The sequence below is a fragment of the Alosa pseudoharengus genome, unplaced genomic scaffold (assembly GCF_046254945.1).
Source record: "Alosa pseudoharengus isolate Yale_2024_CS ecotype anadromous, Long Island Sound unplaced genomic scaffold, YU_APseudo_1.1 YU_APseudo_1.1_scf_15, whole genome shotgun sequence".
NCBI classification, from domain to species: domain Eukaryota; kingdom Metazoa; phylum Chordata; class Actinopteri; order Clupeiformes; family Clupeidae; genus Alosa; species Alosa pseudoharengus.
The window spans coordinates 27,524,576-27,533,266 of record NW_027468620.1 but is presented as its reverse complement, the minus strand read 5'-3'; the positions used below and the strand labels follow the sequence as shown (position 1 = coordinate 27,533,266).

The 8,691-nt window shown below is 45.0% G+C and overlaps 1 protein-coding gene across 1 annotated transcript; it reads left to right on the top strand.

Annotated features, from left to right (window-relative positions):
• On the top strand, positions 1–8,168 carry rhoua (ras homolog family member Ua). The gene is made up of 3 exons (XM_076286104.1): positions 1–589; positions 979–1,037; positions 4,906–8,168. The coding sequence occupies exons 1-3, from the start codon at positions 340–342 to the stop codon at positions 5,359–5,361; spliced, it is 765 nt and encodes a 254-aa protein (XP_076142219.1). The 5' UTR covers positions 1–339; the 3' UTR covers positions 5,362–8,168.
• Positions 8,169–8,691: the final 523 nt, after the last annotated feature.

Below are 8,691 nucleotides of genomic sequence, written 5' to 3'. Positions count from 1 at the left end.
GTCATGCTGTTTAGTGTAGGCTAGTAGATCGCGGAGGCTGTAGTGGGGAACTGGGACAAGAGAAGTGGAGCCGGGACTCCAAGAGAGGGCTGAACCGAATGCCGCCCTCCACTTCAGTGCTCTTGGAAAAATTAGGCTATGTTTTCACGTTGAGATGGATAAGTAAAGTTTCACCTGCAAAAGTGATTTGTTTGTTCATCGCTATGGAAAGTCGACATAAAGTGGAGCCTGGTAGCCTACGTAAATGAACTGTAACAGTCCCTTGTGTGATGTGGGACGAGTAACCCAATGGATTGGCGAAACTGGGATTAACTCCTGGTCGTTCGGTTCCTCACAGACATGCCTCCGCAGGCTGTTGGAGAATACAAACCCGTAACAGTGTCGGTTGTTCCGCCAGTGCCACCGCGAAGGTTTCGGAGTAAAGATACTTCTTCGGGGGCAAAGTGTCGGTCCGGTGCCGCAGTTGAGCGCAAGGTGAAATGTGTGCTTGTTGGTGACGGGGCGGTTGGAAAGACCAGCCTCATTGTAAGCTACACAACAAATGGATATCCTACTGAATATGTACCAACTGCCTTTGACAACTTTTCAGGTAAATTGGATGAAATAATCCGTTTATTTGTAACGAAATTCCGTTGAAATGTGTAGCCTGCAGTGTTCAGATAAAAAAAAAAAACAGCAGTCTATGTCTGGAGTAGGCTAATTCCTCTTCTTTGCAAATAAATGGGTTATCAGTGATCACAGTATATTACTAGTTAGTAATACTTTTCGGTGGTATTAGTATTTAATTGGATAATATCCAATTTTCTGAGAGATTTGTTATGGATTTCCTCACATATGTTTTTCTTGTAATTTAACGGCAGCAGACACAAGGGTATATTTATGAAACTTATCTGGCTGCCTAAAGTTATGAACAGCAGGAGTTGACAGAGAGTTGAAGGTCCACCTCATCTATTTGTGTTTACTTTTCTTCCTTCTCAGCGGTGGTGGCGGTTGATGGCAGACCGGTGAAGCTCCAGCTGTGTGACACAGCGGGCCAGGTTTGTTTCTTATTTACATGATGTACATTTTGTTTTGGGTTTGATGTCATTGTATTTTAGTTTCGGAGTGAGAGAGCATGTCTAGCGGATATGGCTATGCAGCGAGGGCTGCTTCAAGGCCAAGAAGTGTGTCTAAGGCACAATGTAAAGGTATGACAGCTTGTTTATAAAAACAACACGATGTTGATTAGCCTACACTGCACCTCCCCTGTGCATTTCTGCAAACACTTAAAGATTTCAGCACATACTGACAAGCCCCATTCAATTGAAGGTGGGACTTAGATGGGGAGGGTAACTGGGTGGCAGAGAGCCAGGGTGTAATTAAGATGGTAAAGCCAGTCAGTCACTGCAAACATATCAGCATTCAGTGCCTGTGTTTAATTCCAACACGTGCAGTGTTAAACTAGATATATTATACTGCTGATTCTGCTCTGCCCTTGAAACGTCAGTGGTGGGGAGAGCACAAAATGTGTGACCAGGGTCTCCAGAGCCCCCTTGAATAGTCTGCTGAAATGAGGTTACCCAGTTGTAATGTATCCTCTGAAATGCAACCACCGATGTCAAAATCTTTTGGCTCAAGGTCAGTGGTGCGCTGTGGTTTTCGTGGTCTGCTCTGTCTGACGTAGACTTGTGGAGCGTCCGCTCAACACTTGTCACTTGTCCTTCACTGAACTTAGCCTATAGACGCACTGAGGTCGACCTATAGAAGCAGAGGCACCAGTGGAGCAAGTGCCTGCCCTGATGTGTGGCAGGGGTTCAGCCCAGGCAGGAGCGCTCTAGGGGGGTGTGCAGACTGGAGAAAAATGGTGGGTAATGGTGATGAATTAGGCTGGGCTAAGGAGACCATGCCTAAGTGGAGTCGCAGCTGGGGCTGGTCAAAAGAAATGTGAGCCTTGTGTTTTTCAGGAGGGGGGGACTGGAACCGGCTGTGTGGGTAGAGCAAAAGGGAGAGTGAGAAGAGAGATTAAGAAAGCAAGGGAGAGGTTGAGAACAGGAGAGATTTTTGTATGTGTGTGTGTGTGTGTGAGAGAGAGAGAGAGAGAGAGAGAGAGGAGGGAGAGAGTTGGAGAGAGATAGTGAGAGTTTAAAAAAAAGCAATTAAGAAAGGAAGAGAGAACTGACCTAGGACCGAAATGAACAGTGTGTGTGTGTGTGTGTGTTTGTGTGTGTGCATGTCTGTGTGTGGGTGTCTGTGTGTGGCTGTCTGTTTCTTTGTGTGTATTTATGTGTGCACGCGTGAGAGAGAGAGAATGAAAGAGAGAGTTTTTCAGGGCAAGATGGAGAGACTGAGGGAGAACAAAAACGTGACATACAGAGAGAGAGAGAGAGACGTGAGATAGAGAGCAAATGAGGGAAAACCAACGGGAAGTCAAGCCAAGAGAGATCTGGAGCAGTCCTGTCTAGACACACACACTGAGTCTCCCGACTGGAGGCAGCACAGCACAGCCAGGGTTCACAGAGTTCTGGGCCTGCTGTTCTGGAAGGGAGCGGCCCGCAACCAGGCCAAATATTAAGACTTGGGTTAGAGTAGAACACCTCATCCAGTGCTATTACTGGCTACTGTCAGATCAGAACGGATGTAGCTACATCTGTCACCATATGCAGCCCACAATTTGGTTATGCAAAAGGATGCTGATATTTTATCTCAGCAATCAATCATATTCCACTCCTCTCCCCTCTATGATCCTGAGGCACATGATTGGCTGGAAGTGCTTATAGCTCAGTCACAGCCAGTTTGTTGAAGAGATTTTTGAGCGGAACACTGAGTGGACAGGTGGAGACCTGTGAAGTTAGTTGCATTGTGTAAAAAGTGTATGATGCTGCTAGAATCGCAGACAGTGCCCAATTATAATTTGTCTATATTTATTTGATCTTCTGGCTCATTATATGACGGCAGTCACGTACATAGCGTGCAGGCATACTCTTCTACGTGACTCAGTGATGCGCTGGAGTTAATTAACATCCTCACAAAAGTACTTAATTTCCAGCCTTTCTAAAAATGAATCTCCAATCCTCCATCCTCAACACTCCTGAGGCAAATAGACCTCATTAACTCGCTTCTTTCAGGAAATGACTTGGGTGTATGAGCAAGTACTATCAGAAGGGCTGCAGAGCGAAATATACAGAGAGGGAGGGAGGAAGAGAGAGAGAGAGAGAGATGGAATGCTTTGTTAATAAACACATACACAATTTGGCTCTGGAATGCTACAGTTATCTTGTGTGTGCTCACATCACAGAGGGTTCAGATGTGTGAGAATGATAGGTAATCACCGGTGCGTTGCGCAAGTAGCCAGATGACATGATTAAAAGCACGTTACAGGAGATAAGCCCTCTTACAGCCCCTGGGTGAAACTTCAGTAGGTGGTCATTTGGGATAAAAATGCTGCCATCAGTTAGCCTGGGGAACCAGACCCAATCTGAAAGATTAAGGGTCTGGCCACGAATAATGTAATGGCCCAACTCGAGGGGCGGCACCAAGCACGCAGTTGAAAATCTCACTGCACGTAATTGGATAACACTATACGACCAATGTTAACTGACTGATTCCGGACATCGACGCAATCTGTCTGTCATCTGTTTAGCTTGCCTCTGGCCCGCCCATATCAGATACACAGATGTGATTGGTTCCCCGCGATGCAAGGGGCAAAAGTAACGTGCATCATTACTCATTGCCAGAGTCTCTCGCTGAGCAAATTGATATTGTGCTCGTGCGAGAACTCTGGATTCCAGGGTAGCCATCAGTATGGCCAAATGAAGGTCTATTTCTTAGCTCTGACTTAGCTCTCAGTAATGCAGACACAGTACAGAAAGGTGTCTTTGGCAGGGCTTTTATGGCATCTCACAGTTGGCCCCAGGGCTGAAATGGAGCATTTGGAAATGGAGCACTCAATTCAATTTGAAATAGTTAGTGTGTCAAGAACTGCGCAACTGGCACTAGCTCTTACAGTAAGACAGAGACATTCCACCTCCAGCAGAAAGCTGTAAAAATGTTTGCTCTTAGTTCTCACTATTTGGTTTTGTACCTGTCAGGTTTCTTACACTGCATTAGGTTACATAAATAAAGCATATTATAGGGCTGGTTTTTCTTTATGTTCAACGTGAAAGAGTCACAATACATGAACCAAATGTAACTATTTCCGTCACAAAAGATGACTATAATTGGGGCCTATGTTAAGAAACATGTGATGATCTGGTGGAGAAGGAAAAAACAGTGCAGAACAGAAGTGGCTTTGCTGAGATCAAGTGTTATCATGTGTGTATCACACAATCACAAGTTAGCCCTTCCAGGCTTTTAGAACAACAATGATAAAACAGTTCATCCTTATGCAATACCTTAGTCAGCAGATCATGTGCTATAGCCTTCATCTTTTCCCTCAGATGGTGGAAATGGCTTAGAGAACCTCTGGTTAGGGAGGTCTTCCTGGCAGAAATATGTTTTTTTATTCTGTATGCGTGAGGACTGACTTGTATTTCCTTATTTTTCACTGTGTTTTTGGCAAGAGTCCAGGTGTCTCTCAATACATATGTCTGCATTACAGGAGAAAAAAACGTTCAGTGTGTCTGCGCTTCGATATTTTGACTTTGTTGCTATTGTCATTAGGCACTTGAGACCAGTTAAGGCTTTGTTGTAGCCATAGGGTTGGTGATATGATGAAGACTGATTTACTCATTTAACAAATGCTTTTATCCAAAACAATGGATAAATATAGATTTTTAATCAGGATGAATGCTCTTGGTGTCAACCAGGAACCTGGTGTTTTTAGCATCTTTTGTTTCCTCATAAATCCAAGAGACCCTTCAAAAAGTCTCTTGGCACTCTTTTGTTGTCCAACACAGATGGAGTCTGACCTTGCTGTGTCTTTTACAGGACGAGTTTGATAAGCTCCGCTCCTTCTGCTACACAAACGCCGACGTCTTTCTGCTGTGCTTCAGCGTGGTGGCGCCCTCCTCCTTCCAGAATGTCACGGAGAAATGGGTCCCCGAGATCCGGAGGCACTGCCCGCGCTCGCCCGTCATCCTGGTGGGCACCCAGTCGGACCTCCGCGAGGACGTCAAGGTGCTGATCGAGCTGGCCAAGTACAAGGAGCGGCCGGTGGAGTCGGCCGAGGCCCGGCAGTGTGCCGAGGACGCGCGCGCCATCTCGTACATGGAGTGCTCGGCGCTGACTCAGAAGAACCTGAAGGAGGTGTTCGACGCCGCCATCTTGGCCAGCATCCAGCACAGCGACAGTCAGCAGCAGCAGCACAAGCTGAAGAAGCGCACGCCGGACAAGATGAAGAAGCTGTCCAAGTCCTGGTGGAAAAAGTACTGCTGCCTGGCCTAGCGCTCAGGGCTGTCGGGTCAAACTGTGGAGGGTTTTTTTTTTCTCTCCCCTGGTCTATGTATGGGGTCAAAAGGGGGGCCTCTCCTCAATGTGAGGTGTTTAGGGGGGATCTGGGGGTAAAAAAGATCAGAAGGACTTTAAACTGCAAGTGGAACAAAGGGTGGAAAAAGTCTACCCTAAGTCGTGACACTAACAGATCAACGGTCATTTACCGCATGGCTATCACTTCAAAGGACCATGAAAAAACTGACCATTATGATGTTCTAGAGGCTCCAAGGGTCTCCTTTTAACCCCTCAGAAGATGATTCTCCTCCCCAGCAGCCCCCTTCTCCTCCCCTCCCTCCATTTTTCCACTCTGGCCGGCACTGTAACACAGTGGAACCTGGAGGAGAGTGCCGGAGCTGTCTCCAGTAATATGTTAAGACTGCTCACAGACTTGCCCCCTGGTCCTTTGATCCTCTGTCTGGTGCAGACAGCCAGCAAACTGTGAAAAGCAAAACCCTGCCAAAGAGCAAGGGATGAAGAAAGATGAGTCCAAGAATCTTGACATCGTCGTCTTTTTTAACCTGTTCTGTTTTTCCCCAGTCCCACCCCACCCCATCCTCCCCACACGCACATATGAAGTCCCAGCATATGAGGGGCACAAAAGGGGTTACCCCCCCCCCCATACTCTAACAGTGCCTAAATTTTTTTTTTAAAACATAGTGCCATTATCAGTCAAAGCAAGCAAGAGATTAGTAATTGTTTTTGTTAGTTACTCTGTCAACTGATCAGTTTTACTGATTACTGTTGCTGTTTCGTCATACTCATGAGGTGTGTACACCACAGTTGGCCCTCCCACTTGCGTTGCTTTCAGGGTGGCCGCCTCCACAACAGCCTTGTGGACTGTGGTTGTTTACGTTTGGAGACACCGCAACTCAGATGTGGCGTCCCGAAACAGCTCGCAGGGGTCAGGGCTGCGCCTCTGGGGCGGGAATTTAGCAGATCGCCTGAACTTTGCTTCTCTGGTCAGTGAACCAGCTGGGAGGTCATAAACAAATGTCAACCCGCTGTCCCCCTCCCTCCCAACCACCACACACACACACACACACTCACACATGATCACCACCACGCACCAATCGCTGTGCTGGCTGGCGCTATAGTGGGAAAGGCAGGTTTTGAGTTATGAGTGGTGAGGTATGTTGTGTGTATCTGAGATGAGACAAGCGACAGAGACAAGGGGTTTCTTGCCCAATCGAGGAAGTTCAGAAGAGGAACACCTCCTTTCCCCCATTTAAAGTCTTTTTATAGTTGAGCACTTTTCAAAAGCATATGATGACTTTGTCTCCTGTTTTTATGAACTCTTTATCCATTTTTCTAAGTCAGAGCAACAGGAGTCACAAAGAGATCAGACAAATGTGTAGTGTTAGCGCTTTTAGTGACAAACAACTACTAGGCACAGTCATGATTCTTCTGTCATTTTTGAAGTTCTTTGCAGTTTTATTATCAGTATGATGATAACTTCCTCCTTGTGCGTTATTGGTCCAGTAAATGAATGTACACTGTGGATTCATTACCATATTGAGACCTATACCATGTTTCTTACGGTATGTCCCATTCTTCAACCATTCACATTATATTTTGCAGAACACTGAAGCAGTTATGGTCTGTACATATTTTCATTCGAAATGCTGGTGTCACAATCTATGTATATTGTTTCATTATTTACCCATAGTGGTCTACAAAGGTGTGAACTATGTTATCAGTTTTGAATTTCACCTTCATTGTCAAATGAGTAGTCCTCCAGGCATTGTACTGTGGCTATTGACTCCATTTTGTTCTCATGTCAAGGTCTGCCTGAAGGCATCGTTAGGGGATAACAGTATGTTGCGTTTTGGTGAATTGAAAACGTCTTTAGGGGATAACAGTATGTGACGTGGGAAAGAATGGAAGTGTAGACAATGAAAGTTCACACTTTATATGCAGGATATTATGATGTTTGACCACAAACCGTCTGAATATCAGATCCAAGGCAAGGACTGGTCAATGCTATGGACCAACACATGTACCTCCTGCAGTTAACAAACTGTACCTTTACTAGCTCAAACTCATTTCTACCCTAACCCCAGTAAGTCTCTCCCAGAAGTGACATTGCTGTGATTCAACTCTTGCACTTTGCTATCTCATCAGGGTGTCAAAGCGGCAGCCCTTTCCTAATCGAAAGAGTAACCCAGAAGGAATTCAGTCAACATTGACCTCATCCGTTATCATACTCACTCAGCCTTTCCTCTTGTGACTCTTAGTGGTGATTGTGTCTGAAACTGGGGAGCCGTATCACGGCATGTACGGATGGAATGAAGTTGTTTGAGGAATCAGGGCTAATCAGCGAATCGGTGTGTTGAGCTTTAAGGTGTTCAGGGGAGAGGGCAGACGTGAATGTAGGCTGTTGGCTATCTGAAAGAGAGATGAGGGTTCTGAGAGATGGGGGTTCTGCATAGAATGACCTGAAGAATGAACTCTGTAAGTGCAAAGGTGATTAGTGTCAACCTGGAGGTGATTTATAAGAGACGGGTTCTATGGACCTGATGGATTGCTATTACTGCCAGCAGTATTAGGGATCTCAGTGACAAGTGGTGTTTCTTATCTATGTATCCTATAGATATCTATAGATTTCCCTGTGTTATACGTGGTAATATGTGCAAATGAAACGTTTGTAAATGACCATCAGGGGAAAGTTTGTGGATGTAACAACTTGTACACAGTGTCCTATCAGAATCGACAACTGCCTGTAGTGTATTAATTATCTGCAAATAAAGAGCTCTGATATATCTTCTTGTGCTTGTGTCAATGACGGGGACTATGGCTAATTTTTTGGGGGAAAGCGTTAAAATGTAATAGTTGAGACGAATGGTCTCTCCATTAGTTTGCTTTATGAATCATGCTTCTTCATGATTATATGAAATGTAATTGAACTTAAAACCAATCGTGCAGCAATTAGTCCTCATGATATTTTGCAGTGCTTTAAGAATGTCCTTCTAATGTATGCCATATGTGTGTCCTAGAAAATAATAGCAAAGATCATAGGAACTTTACCGCTGTGAACATAGTTAATTCTTGACATCATTTTATGTGAACATATGGTATGCTTTAAGAATCCTGCAATAGTACTTAGTGACTTTGTTGCTTCTTAAAGCTAAATTTTGAAATGACAAAAGTTATTTTCAGGGAAATACAACAGCAAACTCAACTTGGCAGCAAAATCCAAGGTCACAGGGTCTTTTTCTCTTTGACTATTTACATCCTGGCAAATAGTACTGACATTGCGCGTTTAAATGAGGTGACCTGTGGAAG